Source organism: Saimiri boliviensis, chromosome 9 (genome assembly GCF_048565385.1).
Source record: "Saimiri boliviensis isolate mSaiBol1 chromosome 9, mSaiBol1.pri, whole genome shotgun sequence".
Lineage (NCBI taxonomy): Eukaryota > Metazoa > Chordata > Mammalia > Primates > Cebidae > Saimiri > Saimiri boliviensis.
Window position 1 is genome coordinate 64,260,799 of NC_133457.1, and position 27,644 is coordinate 64,288,442.

Here is a 27,644-nt window from a genome sequence, read left to right on the forward strand (position 1 = left end):
CCTTTAAGACCTTTGAAGAATATCTTCCTAGTTACCTTCATTTTTTAAAACGTCTGGATATTCAAAAAAATTTGTACTATTTATTTTATCAACTTTTAGAAAGAATTTCAATGGGATTCTAACCAAAGCTGGGTTAAATTTACAGACTTAGTAAAAATTGTCAACTTTGAATCTTCCTTTGCTGCAATATGGCATGTCTCCTTTATTATGATTTCTTTTTGTGTGTCTTTTCCTGTCGGTTACATATGTTCCTGTGAAATGTACTGCTAGCTATTAATTATTGTTGCTGTCGTAATAGGTTCTTCTCTGTTTCCCCATCCCATTATATTTTTAACTGGCTATTTCATTACATTAGAAAGTTTTACTTCCGGCTGCCAGCCAGCTTATTGACTTTTTCTTAGTTGTAATTGTTTTCAGTTGATCCTCTGTTTTCATAAGGAACAGGCAAAAGTCACCAGCAGTAACAAAGTAGACAAAAATGCCTTGTAGAAAAAGTTTAGTATGTTATAGGAGCTCAAAACCTCATTTTGCATGGCAAGTCAGGGAAGGCCTTTTAAAAGAAGTGTTGTTTAAAGGGAAACCTGAAGGCTGCAATAGGAGTTAGCCAGACAAGTGGGAGGAAGTTTCCAGATAGAGGACCAGCGTGTGTGACGGTCTGGCGGCACAGTGTGCGTCAGAAGCCAGAGCAGAGATGAGTGGCCAGAGAGACAGACAGGGTGCCTGAGACCACGTTACGGAGTTTACATCCAATCATGACTCCAGTAATCAACAACTGAGATACATTTTTAAATAATTACTCTAGCTGCTTTGCAAAAAATGGATTAAAGAGTGGGAAAGGAGTACAGTTAGGAAGCAGTTACAGTAGTTTAGCAACCTGCTCATCTTCGATTAGGCTATCATTGATACCATCCTTCTCTTCAGCCCTTTAGTCTTTAGGATTAAATTTTTATTGGATTGAAAAAGTTTATATTGGAAAACATGGGATTTTTCTGTTTCAGATTGGCCACTAGTAGACCACATTTTATTACTGCATGGCTTGTAACTTTATAAGAAGCATATGTTGACATATTTATCAGGTTTCCTATGTTATTCGAGATGAAGTGGAGAAGTACAACCGAAATGGAGTCAATGCCCTGCAGCTGGATCCAGCACTAAATAGACTTTTCACAGCCGGTCGAGACTCTATTATAAGAATATGGAGTGTCAATCAGCACAAGGTAATGCAGGGATTAAAATCTGTACCCAGCAAATTTTGAGCAAATGGCTTTTACTGTCTCATATGATACCTTTCAGTTTCAGATTTAATCTCTCTGAGTACTGAGTTGTTTGGCATACTCTATGAAGACACTGCAACTAGAATTCTGTAAGCCTCTAGGAAAAGGCATCCCTAGGAAAGTTTCAGAAGTGTTTTAGCTAAGACAAGGACTCCATAAACTAGGTTTGCCTTAGGAGTTCTCCGCCACAAAGGAACAAAGTGATTTGGCCAGTAAGGGTATTACTTTTAACAGTTAATTTTTCTGCTTTAAATATGTTTCCAAACAACCTCTTGGTAACCCTACTAAAAAAAGATTGAATGTCCTTTTACATTTATAATTAATCTTGAAAAACTATTTTATTTTCTTCGTTTAAAAGTAATTAGGGCCCCACAAACCCCATAGGGCCTAATTAGATAATAAAAGGTTAGGCTGGGCGGTAGCTCATGCCTGTAATCCCAACACTTTGGGAGGCCAAGGTGAAAGGATTCCTTGAGTCCAGGAGTTTGAGACAGCCTGGGCAACGTGACAATACACCGTCTCTACAAAAAAAAAAAATTAAACTAGCTGGGCATGGTGGCACACACCTGTAGTCCCAGCTACTTGGAAGGCCGAGGTCAGAGGATCACTTGAGCCTGGGAGTTTGAGGCTACAGTGAGCCATGATTATACCACTGCATTCCAGCTGGGCAACAGAGGGAGATCTTGTCTCTAAATCAGTCAGTCAATCAATCAAACATTGGTGTTACAAATATGAAGACAGCATGCTCCCCTTCAAAATCCACAGGCAAATGGGAAGGAGTCCTTTTAGTATTTTGTTGGAACACCTATTTTGTGAATGACATAGAAGAGTCAGGGAAGAAAAAAGAACATTTATCGATCTTCTAATTATGTGCCAGACGCTCTTTGCATTTTCATATCCAACATGATTTTAATTTTCATTGTCACTCAAGGCATGTATCAGGATCCATTTTCTTTCTCTTTTTCCTTCTTTCTTTCTTTTTTTTGAAATGGAGTCTCGCTCTTTTGCCCTGGCTGGAGTGCAGTGGCACAATCTTGGCTCACTGCAACCTCTGCCTACCCAGTTCAAGCAATTCTTTTGCCTCAGCGTCCCAAGTAGCTGGGACTACAGGAGCATGCTACCATGCCTGGCTAATTTTTGTAGTTTTAGTAGAGACTGGGTTTTGCCATGTTGGTCAGGCTGGTCTCAAACTCCTGACCTCAGGTGATCTACATGCCTCGGCCTCCCCAAGTGCTGGGATTACAGGTGTGAGCCACCATGCCAGGCTGGATCCATTTTCATATATGGGAAAATGGGCTGAAAGAAATCCATGGTTACGTGGCTAGTAAGTGACAGAGAATTAGCACCTAACCCAACTTGAAAACCCTAGTGCTAGACTATGTATTTTTTAAAGTTTGTCTTTTTAGCAAGCTGTACAAGTCTGATGTTCAGTTCAGAAAAAGAACCACTACTTTATGTAGTTGCCTAGAACTTCAGTCTGGCAGGCTTTGAATTCTTTAGCCATTGGAAGCCATGGTGGCCAAATGTCAAAAGCATGAAAAGTAAGGAAACTATTTATGTTTGGCTTTGAAATGCTTTTTGGTACTTATATGCAAATTGGAATGTCTCCTTTCTGGGAATTCACAGTATTTCAAACAAGTTAAGGAAAACACCCACAAGAACTAACCTGGAAGAATCTGGAAATCTGCCTACCCTGTCCCAAACATCTTTTTTCTGGTCTTCTTTTTCTGTCAAAATCTGTTTGCCCATGAAGTGTCTCAAACTTACCTGTTTTAGCTATAGGATGTAACTAAATGTTGTTCTTTAAAAGGCCTTTCCTGGTTATTAAGCCAGGTAAGAGGAGTAGTATCTCAAGTTACCTAATTGAAGTGGTGACACAGTTCGTCCTTTCTCAGCCATTGGGTTCCATTTCATCTCTGAAGGACTACAGATACCATGAGGAAAACATTTAACACAGAAGGTAAACACAATAGGAAGCTGAAAGCAGAAGTGTTTCTCTCCCTCTGCATTCAGACCAAGCCCCTCTGCTCTCTGCTCTTGAGCCTTCATCACCACTCATTCAAATCCCCCCAACCGACAGATTTCTTCAAGTCTTGCCCTTTCTAGTGAGCCCTTTAAAGGGTTTTATGTCATGCACAGTGCCTAGTCCAGAGCTTGTTGCCTTCACTTTTCACAAGACAAAAAAAAAAAAAAAAAAGATATTTTATCCTGGAAACCTGAGCTTTCATTAATGGTAAAACTGTCCTGAAATGAAACTGTTTACATCTGGAGGCATCACCTATTTGGTGAGATTCTACTCAGAATTCCTGTGTTAGTTTTAATGCCTACAGCAGTGTCTCACATTAATTAAAGAATTTAACCATATCTATCATTTGTAATATATTTCATTCTCTAATGTAAACTCTTAAGATTTTTCTTTTAATTTCAGCAAGATCCGTATATAGCATCTATGGAACACCATACTGACTGGGTAAATGACATCGTACTCTGTTGTAATGGGAAAACGTGTAAGTATTTCTTTGGATTATTATCAGGCTTCTGATATATTTTTCATTTTTTATATAAGCTTTTTTTAATTGAAATATAATATACATACGGAAAAGTACACACACTTTGAGATTGCAATTCAACACAATTTTAGAAAGTAAATACCCACGAATCAAGAAACAGAGTATTACTAGAAGCCTCCTTGTGCCACCCTTTCAGTTACTACCCCTTGCCCCAAGGTAACTGCTCTTCTGTCTCCTGAACACCAAAGGGTAGTTTTGCCTTCATTTGAACTGTATATAGACTCATACTATATGTATTCTTCTTTTAGCCTTATTAATACCTCTTTTTGTTCTCATTTTATTTTATTTTATTTTTTATTTATTTATTTATTTTTTTTGAGACGGAGTTTCGCTCTTGTTACCCAGGCTGGAGTGCAATGGCGTGATCTCGGCTCACCGCAACCTCCGCCTCCTGGGTTCAGGCAATTCTCCTGCCTCAGCCTCCTGAGTAGCTGGGCTTACAGGCACGCGCCACCATGCCCAGCTAGTTTTTTGTGTTTTTAGTAGAGATGGGGTTTCACCGTGTTGACCAGGATGGTCTCGATCTCTTAACCTCGTGATCCACCCGCCTCGGCCTCCCAAAGTGCTGGGATCACAGGCTTGAGCCACCACGCCCGGCCTGTTCTCATTTTAATGAGATCCATGCCTTGGTTTTGCAGTCTGAGTTGCAGGAATTTTTCTCAATCAAATTAGTTGAGCCTTCAACTGGAATATTAAAAATAATCGCACTGGTTTTTTAAAAAATATTTTTTTTTCTTTGAACATGTGTCTTGAGATTTTAAAAAATTGAGGCAATATACAGTAGGTTCTAGAAAGAGCTTTTAGGTGTGTGTGTGTGAGAGAGAGAGAGAAAGAAGTTAGTTTGAAATAATGCTATACATTATTATAAGTTTAACATTATAACACTGTTATAAGTTTCAAAGTTGTAAGTCATACTACTAAGGAGTTTGTTAATTCTTTGCTTCTTCTAGTAATATCTGCTTCTTCTGACACGACAGTGAAAGTATGGAATGCACATAAGGGATTTTGCATGTCAACATTAAGGACACATAAGGTAAAACAATACAGTTCTCAGTGTCTTTAGTGTAATATTGGGATCTCAGTACTTTGCGTGGCTCATTTTATTACTGATCTACAGAATAGATCATAGTATTTCTGTTCTATTACAGGATTACGTAAAGGCCTTAGCTTATGCCAAGGATAAAGAATTAGTAGCATCGGCTGGGTTGGACAGACAAATATTCCTTTGGGATGTGAATACTCTAACAGCATTGACTGCCTCAAATAACACTGTCACAAGTAAGGTGTTTAAAAAAAATTTCTTTGAAAGTGATCCAAGTTAACATAAATAAAGAATGGTTTATAAAACATTTTTGATAGGTTTGCATCGAGACAGTGGTTCATATTTTGAGAGTGCTTCTACCTACAGCGTTCTAGCCCCCAAGAGTATGATTGAACAAGAAGGAGCTAGTTCCTCACTGCAGTCTAAAAATGGTAACTTCTCCAGGTATAACCTGGTTATTTTTTGTACATGTGCATGTCTTAGCTCCCTAGCTAAAATGTAAGCCTTTGCAGGGTAGAGGAGTCTGTCTTACCACTACTTTGTATCTTCCACAGCAATCCCTGGTCCAAATCCATACACGCAGCAGGTATTATTGAAGGAGGTGGTGATTATCTGACAAAGTAGGCGATTTTCTGACTTTTAAAAGTTTTACTATATATTAAGAGCTTTTGAGTTAATGGCCAAAATGAAAAATACCCAAGAGAAAGAAAAGGTTTTCAGTGCCAATTTGTCCAATTTTCTGCCCTTGTAGAGCAGCCCTGAGGAAATCAAGCCAATTCCAGAAGGGCCAGAAGGGTAGAGTGCTTCTAGAGGCAATTCAGAGATGTTCACAGCATGGATGCTTCATCAGCTAAGAGATCTCAGACTACCAAGTCAGGGTCATACAAGTCTAGATTTGAAATCAAGCTTCATGCTTGGCCCAACCAACTACAGTCCTGTAGGCCAGGTTTCAGAAGGGACTGTTAGGAGCACATTTTGGGCTAGGCCTGACCTGGAAAGTCTATGTTGATAACATGGGCCTGCACTCTCTGGATCCCTACATTATAGGTCTGTTTTATGATGACTCTGTGGAGTGTTCACATTTACATAGATAATACAGTTTTACTCATAAAACCTAGTATGTGCCAAGAAGGGCAACTTGGGAGACTGGCGTTTATAATCTCTTGAATGTTGTTTTGCTTTGTTTGCCAGGAAATATGTGGAGGTCTCAACATTTTGTTTTCCTTGTTCTTGATTTTTCACCTGCACATTATTTCTGATTCATCGGCTGGTCCCTTTTAGGGGCTGTCATGGTACATCGTTAGGTTTTTACTCTCTGGCTGTAAGGTCTGCCTCAAAGAGACGCTAACAGGAGGGAACGAAGCAAAAAAAAAAAAAAAGCAGATTGTCACAAGGTCAGGGCCCAGGCTTAGTGGCTACAGATTCTGTTATAATAGATACATCTTGCTTAGACTTGTTTAGAGAGAATATCACACGCTTTTAAAAAAAAAAAAAAAAAAAAAATTTATAAAAATAACACTAATAATGGCTAACATGTATTGAGTACTTGCTACAAGTAGACATTTTTCTAAACACTACGTGTGTTAACTCATTTACCCGTAACTTTTTAATATGTTTGTTTATTGTAAAGTTGGGATCATACTGCATAGACAGTTTCATATGCAACTTTTTTCACTTCAGTGATACTGAGGACATGAACATGATTTTTGCTGTATATTGTCTGAATTCCTTCCCAAAAGGTTGTTCTGATTTATCTTCACACAAGCAATATATGAGAGTGCCATTGTACTGTTTTCTTTTTAGAATCAAGTATTGCCTTGTTTTTTGTCTTGGTGTATGAAACAGTATTTTTGGTTTGATTTATGTTTGAAAAATAGTGAATTGAACTTTTTTTTCATATTGATGGCACGTGTGTAGCTTTAAAATATGTCCTTTAAGCAAATAGCTTTTCAGTGGCACTGCAACTTATCAGGTATTTATTATTTGTATATATTCAGATCCAAAAAATATGTAAATTTTGATAATAATACTGTTTAAAATTATCTCCATTATAGGTAGATTTCTTTTCCTTAGAGTATTTATAAAGATAAAATTTTCTAAATTGAATAATTAAACTTGTAATTTTTGCTGACTAGTTACTAAGCAGCTCATGATCTTGTTAACACTTAACTCCATTTATCCTCAATAGCTTCTTCTTTAAGTGGGAACAAAGATTCCATTTATAGCCTGGCTATGAATCAACTGGGAACAATCATTGTGTCAGGGTCCACTGAAAAGGTAGGGGGAGCTTATTTCTTCTTTTTTAAAAAAAAAAAAATGATAATTTTATATATATATAAAATTTTTCACATACCTTGTCCCCTATTTTTTAAGCGGGTATTTTACGATTAGCTTCTTTTTATTTATTTAGAGTCTGGGTCTCATTCTGTCACCCAGGCTGGAGTGCAGTGGCATGACCCTGGCTCACTGCAGCCTTGACTCCTGAGGCTCTAGCGATCCATCCACCTCAACCTTCTGAGTAGCTGGAACCACAGGCTCATGCCACCATGTGCATCAGGCCACTCCTTGCCCCAAGTGGCTAATTTTTGTATATTTTTGAAAGAGAAAGGGTTTTGTCATGTTGCCCAGGCTGGTCTCCAGCTCCTTATTGCAAGCAATTCACTTGCCTTAGCCTGCCAGATTGCTGGAATTATAGGTGTGAGAGCCACTGTGCCCTGCACAGGGGAAACTTAAAGGGTGTTTTGAACATTAGAAAATAAAGAAACCAAAGTAATTTAATCAGTATAATTATTAAATATATAGACAGTGGTTTTGCCTAATGGGTGCTAAACAAAGGGCTTTTTTTTTTTTTTAAATAAGAGTATAACTATTGTGTGTATAGTGGCAGGAGGTGAGGGGGCTGTGTGTTTTTGATGTTTGAAAGGCCTAATTCCCCAAGGTTGGGAGGCTTAGACAGTGCCCATTGGCAGAAGCCGGATTGCCTTCTCAGAATTTAATGGCTATCATTTGACTTCTGAGCATTGTCTGTTATTTAAATTTGATACTGATATATTTAGTTTGTATAATATTCTATTAAAATTCACAGGTGTTAAGGGTATGGGATCCGAGAACATGTGCAAAACTAATGAAGCTTAAAGGGCACACGGATAATGTGAAGGCATTGCTGTTAAACAGAGATGGCACGCAAGTACGCAGTTTCACTTGGATGCTCACCTCATTACCTCGTCAGAAATGTCTGCACTTTGTGTAGTACTGCATAGGCTGACTTGAACCAAAAGCCACGCATACTATAAATTGTGGTCTAATTAAAAAGTTTTTAAATACTAACTTGCACATATAATAAGCTGTATTTAAAAAGAATTCTGTTTGCATCACTTTTAAATAAAGACGAAACAAAGAATTTCCTTAGACTAATTCTAATGCAGATGAGTGTATGCATTTATGGTGCATAGAGGGTAAAATAACTAAAACTGTTACCTGTGAAAAGCAAAAGAAAGCTTTATATCAAATGTTTTTTGCCAGTGTATTAAGTGGAAAATTTTCTCACAGTGGGTCTGACTTTGGGGCACATTTTGTAGATATAGTTGATAAATTTAGTTTTCTAACATAATGCTCAGAGTGAACATTTCAGAGAAAAACATTTTGGTAATTTTATACACTAGATTAACTCTGTTGGCTACAAAATTTGTGAATTATAAATCACAATTCTGTTTATTGTATAGCAGTGGCAAATACTTTTTCATCAAGGTAAATAACAAAAAACAAAAACTAAGCATCATTTGATGGTATGACATACCTCTAGCATATACTCTTGACTCCCTCTTCCATTTTTTCAGAGTGTGGTGATAAGACAGAGTTAACTGGAATTGATTATAATAGGGTTAGAAAAGGGCAAGTAAAAAGATGATGAGGTAAGAAATGCCGTCAGTTTCGTTTCCCGTGGAAGTTAAGACAGAAATTACTTTAGATGTGAATCAGAGAAATAGTCACCTCCAGAAGTGAACAAAGGTTTGGAAACTAGCCAAAGGAAGGATATCATATTTTAGAACCAGTAGAAGAAAGGCTTCAAGATACTGTGGAGGTCTTTGGAGATGTGAAGGATCTTGATGTACTATGTGACCTTGAGGATAGGATTTTACTTTAGTCCTTAATTTGCTTATCTGCAAAGTGAGAATCATCATGTATAGTTTATATCATTTCTGAGAGTATGTGTATCTGTATGTATTAATAATAAGTATTTTCTTGACTGTAAGCCAAGACATTTTCTAAAGCTCTCAAGTTCCTTTGTGGCCTCATTTTCATGTGAGTGTAAGAAGCCCAGTGCAGTCAGCCCCTCACTGTTGTGCAGTGTAGCTGCAAGGCTGCACTTGAGATGATTGCCACGTCTCTTCAGTTGGATTTGTCCAGGATTGGGCTGGATCACATGGTCTCCAGGGTTTCCAGAAGGGGGCTGTAGGCCTGGCAGACCTTCTAAAGCTCTACCTCTCTACTGTACTCCATCTCTTGTTTCCTATCAGTGCATTTATAAAAGGTGATTTAAGCATCACATGTACAGTTACAAATGCACTTCATCTGAAGTCAGCTGCATTTATTGTAAGCAGAGGCAGTATTGTGGCTCTACTTTAAAAATTGCCTGTTAGTCTCAGAGTGCATACTTGATAGGTATCATTCTTCATCTAGTTTCTCTTCCGTCCATTTTCCTTATTGGCAACTATAGACTGAATGTAAAATTACCACCAACAACCTAGCATATTTACATTAGTGAATTCAGCAACAAAACAACTATAATAACTGCTTATTTGGGAAAAAGAGATGATGAAAAAAGAAACTCTTACTGATTAATGAATTGATCAGCAAAACAACTATAATTATTTGGAAAAATGAGTGAGGAAAGAAACTTTTACTTACAGATTCTTAAATTCTTGTAATATGGAAGAGGTAGTTTTCAGTTACTGGGCCAGAGTTTTATATTGCATCCTGTTAAACTGCCCTGTGAGCTTGTAATAGAAGGTATCTGGTGGCATCAGAAGTCAGGAGCTGGCAGTAAGATATATATCTTCTTTTTTAAAAAGTATATATATATATATATATATATATATATATATATATCTTGGGACCGGGCGCAGCGGCTCACATCTGTAATCCCAGCACTTTGGGAGGCCGAGGCGGGTGGATCACGAGGTCAAAAGATCGAGACCATCTTGGTTAACATGGTGAAACCCCGTCTCTACTAAAAATACCAAAAAATTAGCTGGGCATGGTGGTGCGTGCCTGTAATCCCAGCTACTCAGGAGGCTGAGGCAGGAGAATTGCCTGAACCCAGGAGGTGGAGGTTGCGGTGAGCCGAGATCGCGCCATTGCACTCCAGCCTGGGTAACAAGAGTGAAACTCCGTCTCAAAAAAAAAAAATAAGATATATATCTTATAGGCCAGTGAATCCCACGGACATCTGCCTGTTGCCTCATTCTTTTGTTGTTGAGTAAAATTCTTATTTACCAAATTTATTTGAGGTTCTCCCTAAGGGAGTTCTGCCTGTAGAGAGGTCAGTATTGGAATTGCTTTGATTGGTGCCAACATTATTGAGCAGAGCCACCTATCTTTTTATTCCTTTTACTCAGGCAATTAATTGCTTGAGAAACTGGGACAACCTGCCATCCTGATTTGTCAGTCATGTCCTTGTATGCCACTCACAGGGTTTTTTTTTTTTTTTTTTGGTAATACACGTCTGCTCATTCTAGCTTATGGAACTGAGGGTCTCAGAGCATCAGGCCACTTCTTGCCCCAGCTTACCTTGTCCACTTGGCTGATATCTATTGGCACTTGAGACGGTGTTAGTGACCATCCCGGGAACCCTCCTGTTGGTCAGCAGCAACTTGACCTCAGTACACTGGTGCTTCCTCTCTTCATTGGCAGAAACAAAGAGCACCTGATTAGGGCTACAGACTCTATTCCACTAAATCTGATTTAGCAGAATCATTGAAGGACATTCTGTCCTAGTCCCAGGAGTTACCTCATAATGGATATCTTCATGTTTACCTAGTGCAAGGATGGAGGCAGTGGAAATGTTCTGATGATTCTTCCAGCTCCTCTTACAAGATCTCAGGCACTAGAGATCCTATAAAACAGAACATTCTTGAATCATTCTACCAAATGCTGCAAAGAAGTTGGCCAACATAATACTTTTAAAGTGGTTGCTCTGTTGCGGGGGCCTGCTTTTCTGTAGTCTTAGAATACTGACTACCATTAGAGATGACTTTGCTTCTATATCAGGGTTTATACAACTGTGTTTCCTTATCTGCTTCCAACTGTGCACCCTTAGTTTGAGATTTACCCTTTGCTGTTACAGGTTACCCAGGCCATGAAGACTTCTAACCAACCACATCTTACTTTTCTCATCCTCTTTAAAGTTGTCAAACCTTACTCTCTGTAGATGCATAGTCTAGGATCTGAGGGATCAAAGCTTTGCCACCTCAGAATAACACTCTTCCTAGAATGGGGAGCCCCTCCATGGCCCCTACACCATCAGATTGCCACAGTTCTCATTCACACATGTTTAACCTTACTCCTGACAGGTTTTTTACTGGTTAGTGTTTTGGTTTCCTTGTAAACCAGCTGGAATAGGTTATTAAACCACTGATGCTCCTGGCAGCTTGGGGAGTCTCCTAGTATGTGTTCATTTAGTTAAAACATGCTTAGAGTTCTCAGTGGCCCTTAAAGTCATGGAGCAGGCCAATAATTTTTACTCCTGAAGGCCTCATGTATTTGGGCACCTTCCAAGTCTCCAAATTTCCTTCTTTGAAGCTATTTACTTACTTAATTTCATACTCCAGCACCAGCAATTGCTTTTTCCTCTGGGCCATTCTTTTTCCCAAGGAAATCAAATTTTTATCCTCTTCTGCAAGTCACCACAGTAACTTGCTGAGTGTGGATGCATGGTGTCTAATTCAGTCTTTTTCTGCCACGCTCACAGTGTGCTCAGCCCTAGTTTGTGTGCCAGTAGCTTCTATGCAGTTGACTCTCTTGAGCCATCAGAAATTGTCAGAATTGCCAGTGTTAACTCACTTGAGGCTCATATGGAAAGTGTCCAACACAAAGAGTGAATGAATCGTAAGCCTGAGACTAGATTTTGTTTCTGACTCCTGTGTGTAGAATCCAAGAGACATGGCCTCATCAGGAATCCAGAGCCATGAGACAAGAGGATGAGACAGAGGTGTAACCCAGGGCTTCAAAAGGCTTGCTGGCCTAGTGCAGTGTTTGTCAAACATAGTGAACATCAGAATCACCTGGAGAGCCTGTTAAAGCACCAATTGCTGGGTTCCACCAGAGTTTCTGCCTTGTTAACTCTGGATGAGATCCAATAGCTTATATTTTAACAAGTTCCCAGGGGACGCTGATGCTGCTGGGACCACACTTTGAGACCCATGGGCCTAGTGCAGACTGCTGCCTTAGTTTCCACTGCTTTCAAACTCTGTCTCCCTTAGTAGTAGATCATGCAAATAGGGATTGCTTACAGAATCGACCAGAAATCAACAAGTGGCCACGTAGAGAGGACAAAGGCAGTTCTGCTCAGAGATTTCTCCTGCTGGAGTATCTCTAAGCTTAATTAATAGGTGTCATTCTTCATCTAGTTTCTCTTCCATTTTCCTTATTGGCAACTAAATGCAGAATTACCACCACCAAGCTAGCATATTTACATGAGTGAATTGATCAACAAAACAACCATTACTGCTTATTTAGGAAAAAGAGATAAGGAGAAAAGAGATTTATACTTACTGATTAGTGAATCGATCAACAAAATGACCCTAATTACATATTTGGGAAAAATAAGTAATTTCCCCAAAGTTAAGTGAATTTGGTCACGTTAGCCTATGGTGCATGGTTGTCAAGCCTTTATCAGAGGCAGAAACACAGGTTGTTAGAGTTGTATGTTTGATGGTGTGGACTCAGAAGTCAGGTGCAAAGCACAAGAAAGCAAGACCTTTTTGGCAAGTTCTAACTTTACCTTTCTTTGTTTGCAGTGCCTTTCTGGCAGTTCTGATGGGACAATTCGTCTTTGGTCCCTTGGCCAGCAGAGATGTATAGCAACATATCGAGTCCATGATGAAGGTGTCTGGGCACTGCAGGTCAATGATGCCTTCACACATGTGTATTCTGGTGGGAGGGACAGGAAGATTTATTGTACAGACCTTAGAAACCCTGACATTCGGGTGCTAATTTGTGAAGAAAAAGCACCAGTTCTCAAGGTATGTCATATATTAATATTTTGGTTTTATAATTAAGGTTGTTCCATGTGTTACCCAAATAGGGCAAAATCTATATTAAAATATGAATCAACTTGGGGTGGGGGGCGCTCATAAAAAAGATATTCTGTCATGAGCAGAACTTGACAGGATAAGGAAGAGTAGGCATCCGTCTGGATGCAGAGTGTCAGTGTGAGATGCTTCAGGTCAGTGCTGGGCAGTGTTGTGTTGTGCTTTTTTGTTGTTGTTTGTTTTTTGACAGTGTTGTAAGGTGCCTGTAGAAGAAAGTATGACTTTTTGTTACATCAGTAATGCATGGCTCTCTCACTGGTGAATTGTGAAATTGTCTCACACTTGCCCCTTAGCTTGCCTGGCTTTCCTGAGTAGTCCTTAGAAGGAGAAATATGAGGAGTTAAGGTTATCTATGAGCAGACGACAAAGCAGAGCTTCAGGAAATATGTCTGGTCTCAGGAGTAAGGAAGTAGAAGAGTACTCCTGAAAGAGAAGAGGGAGCAGGCTGCTTCATACCCCAAGCCACCACTGCCTCAGAGCAGTGCTGACATCAGGCTCTGCCATGTGGATCAAAGGATTCTTGGGGAAGTCTTTGGGGGCCATCCGTATGGACACCTGCTGAAAGTGAAGCCTAGACTGAAAAATGGCCAGTTCACATATGACAAGGTGTTCAACCTCAGCGAGAGTCACAGAATTTCACATTAAAGCAGCAGTGAGGGAGTTTCCAAATTTAAAACGGAGGCAGAACTCCCTTTTCTCAGAAATCACCTGAAAACAAGGAAAATGAAGCAGAACTGTAGATACCCATTCTCTATGAAACCAAGTGACATCTGAAACCTCAGACTACTGTACAGGAGAAAGGGCTGAAAAGAGGAATGGAGATCAAATGTGACAATTGGGAGGATGCCCTCAGTCTAAGAGCTCAGACAAAACTGGCCAAGTACAGTTCTATCAAATAGATGGCATATCCTAATGGACCAAACCAATAATCCTTTAGAGAAGCAAAGAGTCAAAGCTGAATTCATAATTATACATCTGCAACATGTGTGCAGGCAGCAGGCTGATGGGGAGACAAGCGTGGAGCGAGGCACTTTGCATTATGTGTGGATGTCGTGCTGGGATCCTGGCTGTGGGGAAAAGACTGAAAGAACTTGGCACAAACAACCATGTGTTGTAAGGAATATCATCTTGAACTGAGGAGAATTGCTGCTAGCTAGGAGTCTAGCCCTGTCCCTACCACTATAAACCTCCAGTTTTCTGATGTGGGAAGAATAGTGGATGAATGTAGAGTGATTCGTTTGTGTGATGTATACTTGCACATAAACATATTCTTATAATGTGCAGTATTTTACATATAGAAGAATATATAGTAAGCTATGCCCAGGTGTCCCGTCCTTAGGCAAGGGTTATTTTCACTTTTACTATGTTGTTAGGATGTTTTTTTACTTTAGACATTTACAAAGTAAAAAGAAATTTATGTCATTGTTATTTAAAAAAAGAACATAAAAACTGGAGTAACAAAAAGAGAAAATATGGAAAGTCTTCATCCTTTTAACTATATCCATTCATTTAAGTCCCTCAAATAAACCACACTTAAAACTATTAGCCACTGTTTTAGGTGAGAAATTACCCCATTACACTTTTAGAGGGCTATGAAATTATTTAGCAAAAAAGAAAGAGTCTCTCATTTTTCTGTGGTTCCTTAGTTTTTCACACTTGCTCAGGTATAGTCACAATTGTTGAACAAAGGAGTTAATATTAATAATGTATCTAGTCCTGGCAATTCAGAAGAGTTGACATTCCACAAAGGAATATTTTTGTGCTTTGTTTTCAGATGGAGCTTGATAGATCAGCTGATCCTCCTCCTGCAATTTGGGTTGCAACAACTAAGTCTACAGTAAATAAATGGGTACGTGAGCCATTAAGCTAGCAAAGGTTTATAAACCTGTCGTTTGTTACCACAGACCTGTCAGACACCAGTTGCAAATGCTCAGTGTGACCCTAACTCTAGCATGCTTTTGGGCAGGGGCAATAACCTGAAAGCCCTGTGAATACAGATGGAATCCTAAAGGTCATACTAATATTACGATAATGGCCAAAATGACCATTCTGACTTACTTGTCAGGAGCCAAGATACCAGATTTCATGTGCTTAGAATAGACACTGTTGCCTGATAAAATCAGTAAGTATTAGTACATCTTCTGACCTCATGAAGGTGCAGTTAAAGACAGGCAGCCCAAGTACCAACAAGCCAGGGAAAATCACCAGGATTCATATTTGTTTCAGCATAAAAGAAAGTAGAAAATTTTGCTTTCAGATTACTTTCCTTTTTCCCTATGTCGTGAAGAACAGGGACTGAAATAGAGGATAAACAGAAGTCATCCAAAGCACTGTTAATTCTTAAATCTTAATTAAAGAAGACTAGGTTTTCTTGCTTACCAGACTATCTATAGATAACAAAAAAGTGTTTGCATTTATTTCTCTTGATATGTAGGTCAAGTGTTCTGTGTACTTACTTTTTAAATGTTGTATATCTTGTATAAATTTCATCATGCCAGTTTATGACCAATATAATGTTACCTAGAAGAGTTGTTCTGCTTTCACGCATAATTTTCTCTCCCACAGACAATATTCCTTTCTAAATATGTGTTTCTTTTTAAACAATGATAGATGATTGTATTATGACCATATATTTTTTGGTTGATGTAGTGGTTGTTGAGGTTTTCTTGTTTTTTGACTTTCTTTTTCCTGCCACTTTAAACAGACTCGCAAAGCTTATAGAGCATAAAATGATCAAACAACAAATTTTGTTCTTTTAGACACTGAAGGGAATTCATAATTTTAGAGCCTCTGGAGATTATGACAATGACTGTACAAATCCTATAACACCTCTTTGTACACAACCTGATCAGGTTATTAAAGGTAAGAAAATGGAAGGTACTGTACCCTTTATTGACGTTAGTGATAGTTGCTTAGAGATTGACAAAAATAAAGACGATGACCTTTCCTTAAATGTAATTCTGATGCAAACAAGATAATACATTAGTTTATTTTTAATGTAAGAAAAATTGTTTTTTTGGTTTTTAGGTTTTTTTGAGATGTGGTCTTGCTCTGTCACCCAGGCTGGAGTGCAGTGACAGGATCTCGGCTCACTGCAAACCTCTGCCTCCCAGGTTCAAGCCATTGTCTTTCTTTATCCTCCTGAGTAGCTGGGCTTACAGCTATGAGCCACCACGCCCAGATACTTTGTATATTTTTAGTAGAAATGGGGTTTCATCATGTTGGCCAGGCTGGTCTCGAACTCCTGACCTCAGTGATGTGCCTGCCTCAGCCTCCTGAAGTATCTGGGCTAGGCGTGAGCCACCCAGCCAGAAAAAGTTATTTTTTAAAATGCTATTAATGACTTTAAAAGTGGACTTTCCTTAGTTAGTTTATTTGCCCGACATCAGAATAGCCATGGTAAAGCCCGTAGCCACTTTGTGTAATATATAGGATTTATTATTGTGCTTATGTATGAGGCGGAAAAGGACAGATAGGATCCTCAAATTCTCCATGCTGCAGCTGATGTTGACAAAGAAAAAGCAGTGTATGTTTAATGTCAGAGTTTGGGATTAGAATTTGTGTGGCATATTCATTTGTAGTTCATAGATGTTCATTCTGTTACCTTTAGAATATTCATTCAGGAAGCATAAAAGAGAAGGAAGATGGGAAGCAAATGTTAATGCAAAATGAGACTAATGCAGAGATTTCCTGTCATCATTTTGACTTTTCCCAGTGGATAAAACTGTTGTCTCAACAATTTTCCACTAGTATCCCCTTGCCATGAAGAGCCCTTTAATCCATAATGTATTATTAAAATCAGACAGTTTTTCTTTGAATGTTTGTAAATGAGCATAAATAATTGATGGGCCTTGAATTGCTCTAGGTGTAAGTAGATAGTCTTTTGGTTTGCCTTTTTCTTTCTGGTAGCAAGTATAGTTTATGTTCCTGTTATATACCAGTTAACAATTGTTACCACACTGTGAATTTAAATGTAGAAGCATTATTTTACCAATTATGTTTTTTTTTCCCATTAGGGGGTGCTAGTATTATTCAGTGCCACATTCTTAATGATAAGAGACATATATTAACCAAAGATACCAATAATAATGTGGCATATTGGGATGTATTGAAGGTGAGTATCTTTTTTGGGTTAAATATAGGTTGTTAGATCATGTACCCCTTTATTTTTTATTTTTTGTATGTGATAATCAAGATAATAAGTATATAAATTAAGATTTAATTGCAGTAATACCTTTGGGGGGTATACTTTCTTATGTGAATATTAGATAAGGTCATAGTTCATCTTTTTAAGTACATAAATTCTTTAAATGGAATCATTTTCTCTGGTTAGTGTATTGTAGGCAATCTTAGATGCTGCCTTAACTTAAAAGTCTCATCCTTGTCATTGTTGACATCTTGGGCCAGAGAATTATTCGGGGTGGGCGAGGGGGCTGTTCCATGCATTGTAGGATGTTTAGAACATCTCTAACCTCTACCCACTAGTTGCCAGTAGTACCGCACCTTCCCCCCAGGTGTGGCAACCAAAAGTGTCTCCACATGTTGCCACATCTATGGAGGGAGGAAGAATGGTGTAGAATCACCCTAGGTGAGACACGCTGGAGTGCACAAAATAAGACTGGCTGTTTCTTAGGATTTACAGACATCACTTTGAGCATAAGTTACAACTCTGGGTCATATTACAGTAACTCCCTCTACGACAGTTGAAATGCATGAAGTTATTCAGTCACATTCTAAATAGCACTGAAGTGTTTGTAGGCAGATTTAAAAAGTTAGTCTACTTTTATCATTCTGACCAGTCTCCCTCTTAATGTTGTTGGTATACTTGCTCATTTTTTCAACAGATATTTCCTAGATTGAATGACTGTGAGGTGCAAACAGCCATGCTTGAGGGTCATAAATGATGAAAAAGTCTGTACCTTGATTCTTTCTGGTAGGAGGCACAAGAGTAGTGGAATGTGAAAACCTTATAGATAAAGAAGAAACATATTTCAGGGTAGCTTATGGATGAGAGACGTCAGGATAGCTTTGTGTTGGAGAAATCATTTGAACAAGCACTTAAAGGTTTCCGGTAGATGGATAATGGGGGTAGGAGGAAGAGCATTTCAGGAAAAAGAATGAATGGCAGAGGCACAGAAGAGGGATGGTGTGTGCTTATTTGGGGCAAGGTAAGCAGTTTTATTTGGAGACCAGAGTAAATATAAGGAAGTAATAGGGGTGTAAGGTTGAAAAATGACATTTAGGTCATTTCCCAAAGAGTCTTAAGTTGCAAGCCCCAAAGTTGGCCTTTCTCTTACACTCCCAGAAGAATCTGGGATAATTTTAGAGCAGAAAAATCTCGTGTTGAGAGCAGTAGTAGTTATAGGTAATGGGAAACTGAAAGCTGGAAGACATCGTGATTGGGGACCTAAAGGGAGCTACATCAGCGCTGCAGAAAGGTAAGATAAAGAAAGAAAAATAAAGGAAGAGGCAGATGTTGAGCATATTGTAAAGGAAGAATTGAAAAGAGCTGGTATTTTGGAAATACCAGCTGGTTATAAGGAAAAGAGCTTCACTTAACTTCATGATTCAAGAATAAGACAGACAATATTTTCTTGCTATGAAAAGGGGACTGTCTCTGAACAGAAACCTTGACTTGGCTACCACTTTTCCTCCCTGTGGGACAACTACGTGGGAAGTCCATTATGAAGCAGTTGTTTGGTGAGCATTGCTTCCGAATGAGAGGCTTTAGTTCTTTGAGTAGAAAGTTCAGTTGCAGCAAGCTTCAAAAATCTGATTCATTTTTCTCTACAATAGAAAGATGCCTGTTGGGGTGGGGCTAGAAACTCCATTGATTTTAGAGAGGGTTCCTTTGGGGACTGGGAGGATCCAGAACAGCCCAAAGGAACTCCTCAGCAGAAATTCTTGATTCTTCACTTAGATACTCTACCACAAATGTGTCCCTAACTCTGTCCTATGGCTGGATTTCACCTCATGCTGTCCAGGACCTAATTGTCTCCAGAATACCCAAAAGAATATCAGGCCAGTTACTCTTTAAGAGTTGACCTATCAGTTTTCTGTATATGGGTCTGTTGTCCACTCTTGGTCTAGTTAACTGAGGCCTGAGCAGAGTCCTGCTGTCTGAATGGGAGATCGTTCTATTTAGGTGGGGCTAGTATACATCATGATTGGCATTTCTGTGTACCTAGCAGCTTCCAATATCCAGACCTTGAAGTTTTGGTATCAAATGATCGGGTGTCATAGACATGACTAAACAGTGTAGGACAGTCAAGAGTTTTTAGGAACATTGGCTTGGGGGTTGGACAGAGCTGCATTCTAACCTTGGGTCTGCCAGTTACTCACCAAGTGGTCTAGGGAACATGCTAGGGAACATCTCTAAAATGGTTTCTTCATTCCTAAGATGTCAGGGGTGCCTATTCCTTGGTGATGTTGAGAAGCACAGTATCTGGTACATAATAGGCAGCTGTTACACTAATACAGGTAAATGGTATTTGTCTGGACTGGGGTGAGAATAAGGGGGATGGAAAAAATAGAATGACTATGAAACTATTTAGGCCTGTGAGCAAGAGTGATACTTTTTTCTTTTTCTTTTTCTTTTTTCTTTTTTCTTTTTTTGAGACAGAGTCTAACTCTGTTGCCCAGGCTGGAGTGTAGTGGCGAGATCTCAGCTCACTGCAACCTCCGACTCCCTGGTTTCAAGGGATTATCCTACCTTGGCCTCCCAAGTAGCTGGGATTATGGGCATGCATCACCATGCCCAGCTAATTTTTGTATTTTTAGTAAAGATGGGGTTTCACCATGTTGGCCAAGATGGTCTTGATCTCCTGACCTTGTGATCCACCCACCTCGGCCTCCCAGAGTGCTGGGATTACAGGTGTGAGCCACCGCGCCTGGCCACAAGAATGATACTTTAACAAAAGGAGTATGAGGAAAGGAAGAAGCAAGAATGAGTCCCAAGTGTCTGGATTGGACAGTTTGGTGAATGAAAGTGATATAGGGAATGTGAGGTGAAAAACGAGTTATCAGTAGAAGGGGACATGCTGCGAAAGATGTTGAATTTGAGTTTCTGTGGGATATCTGAGTAGAGGTATCTGGTGGGCAGACAGCTGTGTAGTCTCATGCACAGTTAAAGAACTGAGCTAGAGAAAAAGGCTCAGCAGTCATCAGCTTGTGGATTACAGTTGATGTCATAGGAAATGTTAGAGTTTCCAAGGGACATATGTAGACTGAGAAGAAACTAGGTCATCAGTCTTTCAGGGATGTTGGGAAAAGAGGAAGCCACAATAGTATATGATTAAAAAGGGGGTGGGTTAGAAAACCAAGAGCCAATGGCAGCTCGGAGTTAGTGGCATTAACCTGCTTTGAGTTGATTTAAGATGTGACTGTAACATGCACAAGGATTTAAATAAAGAGGGTGGTCTCTGGGTAGAGTCTTAAGGGCAAAAGCCAGATAGAGTGATTTGAGTAGTGATTTGACGGTGAAGAAACAGAAAATTTGACTGGATAATCTTTGAAGAAATTTGTTTGGAGGGGTTGGCAGGAAGAGGCAGAAACTGGAGAAGATGTAGGAGTCAGAGGGCCAAAGGAAGCTTTTGATTTTGTTTGGGTATTTGGGTATTTTTCAGATGTAAGAAATCTGAGCATATTTCATTGCTCTTTGGGAGAAGCCAGTAGAGACATTCATGGGTAGATGACAATACAAGGTCATCCCAAGAAGCAAGAGGTGAGGGGGACCAGAGCACACTCAGAAGGGACACCACTTTTCTTGCACCAGGGAGAATGATAGAGGAAGTCAAGGGGATTCTGTCACAGCTTCTCTTTGTTTTGAGGAAAAGGAATCAGAGTCATGTGCTGAGGGTAATGGGGAAGGTGGTAAATGAAAGATATGAGGAAAAGAGAGATTTAGTTGAGGTAGACTGCAAGACAGTGATCCCAGGGCTCAAGTCTTCAGTAAATGAGGGAGAGTTGGCCACGGAGGTGGCTAGATGGCAGTGAAGGAAAAGTGTACAGTTTACTGCTGCTAAATGACAGGGGCCTCAAAGAAGTAAGTTTTTACATGGAGGTGGTGGAGTAATGGTCTCTATATAGCATCAAGGAACAATGGATGTGGGAGAATAAGCAGCCTCCCTTTGAGAAGATGGCTGACAACTGGGACCCTCAAAAGAGCCACGTCATTGTTAAGATTTGGTGGAAGGTGCATTCTGTGATAAAGCTCATAATTGAAGTGAGTTATAGTTGGAAATAAGCCGCTTGGTGCCAAGAGGAAGTTTGAGACATACTTTTGGGGACCACACTTGTGTAGGGAATAAGAGAAGGAATAAGGAAAGATTGTAATGGTCAAGAAGGAGACCGTTTTATATATATATATATATATATATATATATATATATATATATGTGTGTGTGTGTGTGTGTGTGTGTGTGTGTGTGTGTGTACATACATATATCAGCCGGAGAGGGACTTCAGTTCTTTAAGTGCTTAGTAACTTATTTGTTCTTTGGAGATCTTTTTTTTTCCTTACTTTTGAATTCAGCTGACATTGCTTCCAGGTAAGTGTGCTGGTGGTATATCATATCAATAACAGCACAATTAAATTACAGTTTCTTCCCAAATATTTTGTGGCTTTTTAATTTAAATTTTTTATAGCAGCAGATTGTTATTTAAGGAAATGTTTTAAGATTTAAAAAAAGGACCACATTCTTTTTGAAATGTACTTTAGACTGTTTCACTTAGACATATGAAAATATGTAAAATTTTGTATAGCAAAGTCAGAATCAAGTGAATTCACCACTTAATATTGATCATTGTACTTTCTTTTGATATATAGGCATGTAAAGTTGAAGATCTGGGCAAAGTAGATTTTGAAGACGAAATTAAGAAAAGATTTAAAATGGTATATGTGCCAAATTGGTTCTCAGTAGACTTAAAAACAGGGGTAAGTTAGCAATTGATATTTGTATAATTTGGGATAATTGGAGATTTTCATTGTAGCTCATAATAATTATAGAGTCCTGTGTTTTTAAGTGTGAAAGAAAAAAAAAATTATGTTAAAACTTACAAAATGGAAAAAGAAATAAGAAAAATAGAAAACTTTAAAAACAAAAAAAAACATTAAAAGAGAAAAAAATTAAAAAGTTACAAATGCTATTTAAATGCCCTTGGTATCCCAGGAAACTAAATTGTGTAGCTGCAAAATGTGCACACAAAACACATTTTGTTTCTGAAGTGACGACTTAGCACTTCAGTCAAATAGTACACATAGATGAAGGTTTTAGAGAATGTATTCAAATGAATGCCACTAAGGTTTTTCTTTTGATAGATGTTAACTATTACTTTGGACGAAAGTGACTGTTTTGCTGCCTGGGTTTCTGCAAAAGATGCTGGTTTCAGCAGTCCTGATGGGTCAGATCCAAAATGTAAGTTTAAGTGTCCTTCATTTTTTTTCCTCCCTCCTAAAGAGAAGGTGGATATGAGCTGTTTCTTGCTAAGTACTTATCTTTGTAAAAGTTCTTTATGTTTTGTTGGTTATGTCCTAAAAATGTGGTATATACAAATACCTAATGTATACAAATACCTGAGGTATACAAATTGTTTCGGTAACTTCATATGGAAATAGCTCTTTAAAGAATGTGATTCTCATTTTTGTTTGTTTTTAAAGAATAGCTCTATCTGAACAACCAAGTAGAATATCTGTTTGCTCCATATCAACATTGCTTTAAACGTTCTAAGATAAAATTTTAGCAGAATTGGCAGAATGAATCAAGTGTTGATTTTAGGCATCATTGGCATTGGGTTAGGAATTTAACATCAGAATATGTACAGACTTACAATTTTTACTCTATTTTTAGTTTAAAGCCAATTAACTCTCTCTTCCATTTTATCTCTTTTTAACTTTTTTACAGTGAATTTAGGAGGACTTTTACTCCAAGCACTCCTGGAATATTGGCCTAGAACACATGTGAATCCAATGGATGAAGAGGAAAATGAAGTAAACCATGGTTAGTTCTTATATTCAGATAGTTGCGTAAAAGTTAAAGGTACTTGCTAAAAGGTACTTACTTAACCTGTTTGCTGAAATATTTGTGATGTGCTCAATTTATTGTCCTCCCTTCCACATCTTAAAGTAGGAACATCCATCCAGTCTTAAACAAGACAGAGATTTCAAAAGAACAGACTGCTCTGTGATGTGGCTTTTAGTGAGACTGCTCAAGATAAATAAAATACCCTATAGGGTATATACCCTATTCCCTATATTTATGTTCAGATGACTTTTATCTTAAAACAAGGCACCGTATTATTTCAAAAATATTTCTCAGGGTACCTGTGATCTTCTGGATTAACCTCCAAAGCCAGGTACGTGACTGCATCAGAAAGCCAGGTTTGGCATTACACAGTCATTCTTCATGTTGGCCTGAAATGTTATTTCCTAGTCTCATGGCCTACCTGATTTTGACTCTGTTTCCAAAAAAAAAAAAAAAAAATCAAATTCCAACTCACAAGTGGCAGGGCATATGCTTAAGCATGTGTAAAGAATTAATGTCACTGAGGACATTTGAAAGGTGTGCATGCCACAGAAGGGGCAGTAACTTCCTCTGAGCAGCAGAGGAGAATGTGTTTTGAATATATGCATTTGGCTCAGTTTGATCAAAGAAAGGGGAAAAAAGAACTCAGAATTTCACATCTCATGTGTAACCTCCAGCTGGTTGAGGAGTCATTGAGTCCCATCTACGGAGGCTTACTCTGCTGAAGATTCTCTGATGGCCACCGGAAGTGAGCAACCATTGCGAGTACCTCCTGCCAGAGACTTTGTTCTGGCTGTCAGATTCATCCATAATGATTTGTGGAATTTAAATCTCTCACATGAGGTTGACATGCTTCCTTGAAAACCAGTCTTCGATATTCCTGTCAGAGAGAGGGTGCTGTTACCTCACCCCTGGTGGCTTTTCTTTTACATCACCTGACACACTTTGATCTCTGTCAGAATTGTACAGTGGGCTTTGAGCCAAAGAAACTGATGGAGCCAGGCGCGGTGGCTCAAGCCTGTAATCCCAGCACTTTGGGAGGCCGAGGCAGGTGGATCAAGAGGTCAAGAGATCGAGACCATCCTGGTCAACATGGTGAAACCCTGTCTCTACTAAAAATACAAAAAATTAGCTGGGCATGGTGGCACGTGCCTGTAATGCCAGCTACTCAGGAGGCTGAGGCAGGAGAATTGCCTGAATGTAGGAGGTGGAGGTTGCGGTGAGCCGAGATCGCGCCATTGCACTCCAGCCTGGGTAACAAGAGCGAAACTCTGTCTCAAAAAAAAAAAAAAAAAAAGAAACTGATGGAAAAATTTTCCACAGAGGGTCAGGAAAGCTAGGTTCTGGGGTGAGCTCTGCTGCTTAACAGCTATGTTGCTGTGGACATACCATTTCCAGTTAGATGGGATACCCTCAGCGGCCCAAATAAGCAATAAGGAGTAAGTTATCAGAACAGTGGGTGAGGAATATAAGGAAGACATCACCATAAACCACATCATCCTTAACATCAGACTGCATGGGAAAGACAGGGCAGGGCATGGCCACCTCCTCATCCAGACCTCAGACCACAGCACCTGCAGCATCGTCAGTGGACACTCTGGAGTTGTTCAGATGGTGTTTGGTGAGCTGCTCTCCTATTCAGGACCCCTCAGCAAGTTTCAGATGTGGGTACTAAAGACACATGAGTGTGGCCCCTGTCCTTGAGGAGCTGATGTTCAGACATGGCAGTTACTTATGGAAAGCATTCCGAGATAGAAGAGTTGAGTGCTAGGAGAGAGGTTCCACAAATGCCATAGGAGTTCAGGGGGTCACATGCTTCCAGTTGGATGAGGAAAATGTCATGAATGAATTGGCACTTGAGTTGGGGTCACCTGTGCTGAGTCAAAAGTTTATAAAGAAAGCAGCGTAGAGCTAGGTGTGGTGGCTTACACCTGTAATCCCAGGGCTTTGGGAGGCCGAAGCAGGAAGATTGCTTGAACCCAGGAGTTTGAAACTATCCTGGGCAATATAGCAAGACCCTGTCCTTACAAGAAATGTAAACAATTAGCCGGGTGTGGTGGTGTGTGCCTGTTGTTCCAGCTACTCAGAAGACTAAGGTGGGAGGGTCACTTGAGCCAGGGGAGGTTGAGGCTGCAGTGATCTGTGATAACCCCGCTGCACTCCAGTCTGGGCAACAGAATGAGACCCTGTCTCAACGAAAAAACAAAGAACAGTGGAAAGGAAATCTGCAGAGAACAATAAAGGTAAAATTGTGGCCTCCTTGAGGATTTTTTCACAAATACTGCTGTCATTAGTTATGGCTACCATTAAATGTTATTTTTTTTCTCAAGAAATTTTTCAGAGCTTGGTGTTCTACCAAAAAAAAAAAAAAAAACCCTAGATCATCATTTATATACAGGCTGTCCTAGACTTCCTTGTGGCTGAAGTAGCTGGTTATGTTTTTGTTCTGAATCTCAAACATGAATCTTTTCTTTGATTAAAATCCTCCAAAGTATAGTCATTTTTTTCCATGAAATATACCACAAGTTGTTGTGTTTCTTAGTTTCAGGAATTTGACTTTTGTTTTTAGCGTTTATTTCAACTGGTAGACCTAGAGGACACTTGAATGTAATCTGGCAGTGTTTGAAGCTCGTGCGAGTAAATGTTTAGAGTCTATGTTCTGGGCACTAACTCTGATACTAACAGCACCTCCATCTTTTCTAGTAAATGGGGAGCAGGAGAACAGAGTGCAGAAGGGAAATGGGTATTTTCAAGTGCCCCCCCACACACCTGTGATCTTTGGTGAAGCTGGAGGTCGCACACTGTTCAGGTATGGGTGAGAAAGACCAGAGGTTCTGCCTGAGAAGGTATCCCATTTGTTAAGAACTCAAACTCAATATTTTGATATTAGAAATAGTTCGTTATTAAATTCTAGGGATGCCAGGGATTGGAAGCATTCCATGTCCATAAGATACTGAAATGTCTGCTGCTGCTAGAAGTCCCAGCCCACAGGAGAGCTTCAGAGCAGATTACTTTCCTTAGTCTGGCCCGGCCAAGATGAGGTGGGCTGCTCCTGGGAACTCTGGGAACTACTGGTGCTGACACTGATGCTGCCTGGGGTGCCAGGCAGTTAACATGTGGGTCCTTCAGGGAAGAGCTGGACTAGTTCACCTCCCAAGTTGCCAGCAAGGTCCTGGTAAAGCCAGGGAGAGAGCTTACTAGTCTATAGGTGCCAGCAGAAAGAAGGAATAAGACGTGCTTGTCTCATTCTTGAGTGCAGGATTTTCCTTCTTTCTGATAGTTTCCTGAGTGGTTACCAGAAATATTCTGACTTCCACTGCATGTGGAACCGCTGGGGACCTTTATTGAGTGGCTTTGCTTACACCCAGGTTTTCTGTCATCATCCAGGGACTCCAAGAAGCAGCTGTAGTGTATGCCTGGCCTTGAAATCTGGGGGCCTGGGTTTTAGGACCTGCTTTCCCTTTTAGCTGAGTGAATCATTCTTCCAGGCTATACTTTATTTTCTCAGTTGTCAAATGGGAGTTATCCTACATGAAAACCGTGAAGGTTCCTCCCTCTAATATTGGTTGACAGTTATTTTGACATCTGTGCTTGTTGTGTTACTTACTACTCGATCGCTTATGTTTAGGCTGCTCTGCCGCGATTCCGGGGGTGAGACTGAGTCGATGCTTCTTAATGAGACAGTGCCACAATGGGTAATTGACATCACTGTGGATGTAAGTGTCCTCCACTCCCACTTTGCTCTTTTATTTTTTCCAACTCATGAAATTAAGAGCTGCTTTAGACAGTATAAGCTTAAACCTTAATAAAAGCTAGATTCCCAAGTGGAATCCCCATCTGCTTCCTTGCAGTTCCAGAGTTGCAGAAGTAGTACTGATAATTATTTATATATCTAGTTTTGTTGGTTTTTAATTATAAAAATAACATATGCTTATTCAACAAAATAATAAATGAATAAAGCTCTCATCTCTTCCCCAAGAATTCACCTATCCTTCCTTCCAGAGGTAACAACTATTAATACATTAATGTATAGCCTTCAGTACTTTTTTCTTTGCATACAAGCATATATTATTTGTGTATATAGATGTGTCTACATTTCATTTTACATACTGTTCTGCAACTTTTTTTCCATCTTAAAAAAAAATGTGCCTGGACATCTTTTCATGTCTGTACATATGAATCATTCCTTTTTAATGACTATGTTAGATTCCACTGTATAAATGTACCATAATTTATTTAATCAGTCCCCTATTAATGGACATTTAGGTTGTTTCCAATGTTTTCTATTACAAACAGTGCTGCAGTGAACATCCTTGTACATATATCTTTGTGAACTTTTTAGGATAAATTCCTAGAAGTGGAATTGCTGGATCCAAGGGTATGCACATTTTAAATTTTGATAGATACTGCCAAGTGGCCCTCCA

At 39.3% G+C, this 27,644-nt stretch overlaps 1 protein-coding gene across 2 annotated transcripts in view; it reads left to right on the top strand.

The window, feature by feature from the left end:
- Window positions 1–27,644, top strand: part of WDR48 (WD repeat domain 48) — a 45,238-nt gene that overhangs the window by 10,955 nt on the left and 6,639 nt on the right. Inside the window, exons 2-17 of one of the 2 annotated variants that reach the window (XM_074406056.1) lie at window positions 1,077–1,217; window positions 3,703–3,781; window positions 4,795–4,877; window positions 4,993–5,122; window positions 5,204–5,317; window positions 7,075–7,163; window positions 7,972–8,073; window positions 12,905–13,129; window positions 14,973–15,047; window positions 15,958–16,060; window positions 17,215–17,312; window positions 22,026–22,133; window positions 22,518–22,614; window positions 23,101–23,196; window positions 25,924–26,029; window positions 26,849–26,936. In XM_074406056.1, the coding sequence (XP_074262157.1) occupies window positions 1,077–1,217; window positions 3,703–3,781; window positions 4,795–4,877; window positions 4,993–5,122; window positions 5,204–5,317; window positions 7,075–7,163; window positions 7,972–8,073; window positions 12,905–13,129; window positions 14,973–15,047; window positions 15,958–16,060; window positions 17,215–17,312; window positions 22,026–22,133; window positions 22,518–22,614; window positions 23,101–23,196; window positions 25,924–26,029; window positions 26,849–26,936 (1,734 nt within the window). The remainder of the gene's footprint in view (window positions 1–1,076; window positions 1,218–3,702; window positions 3,782–4,794; window positions 4,878–4,992; window positions 5,123–5,203; window positions 5,318–7,074; window positions 7,164–7,971; window positions 8,074–12,904; window positions 13,130–14,972; window positions 15,048–15,957; window positions 16,061–17,214; window positions 17,313–22,025; window positions 22,134–22,517; window positions 22,615–23,100; window positions 23,197–25,923; window positions 26,030–26,848; window positions 26,937–27,644) is intronic. The other variant, XM_039461957.2, reaches the window with a different exon arrangement.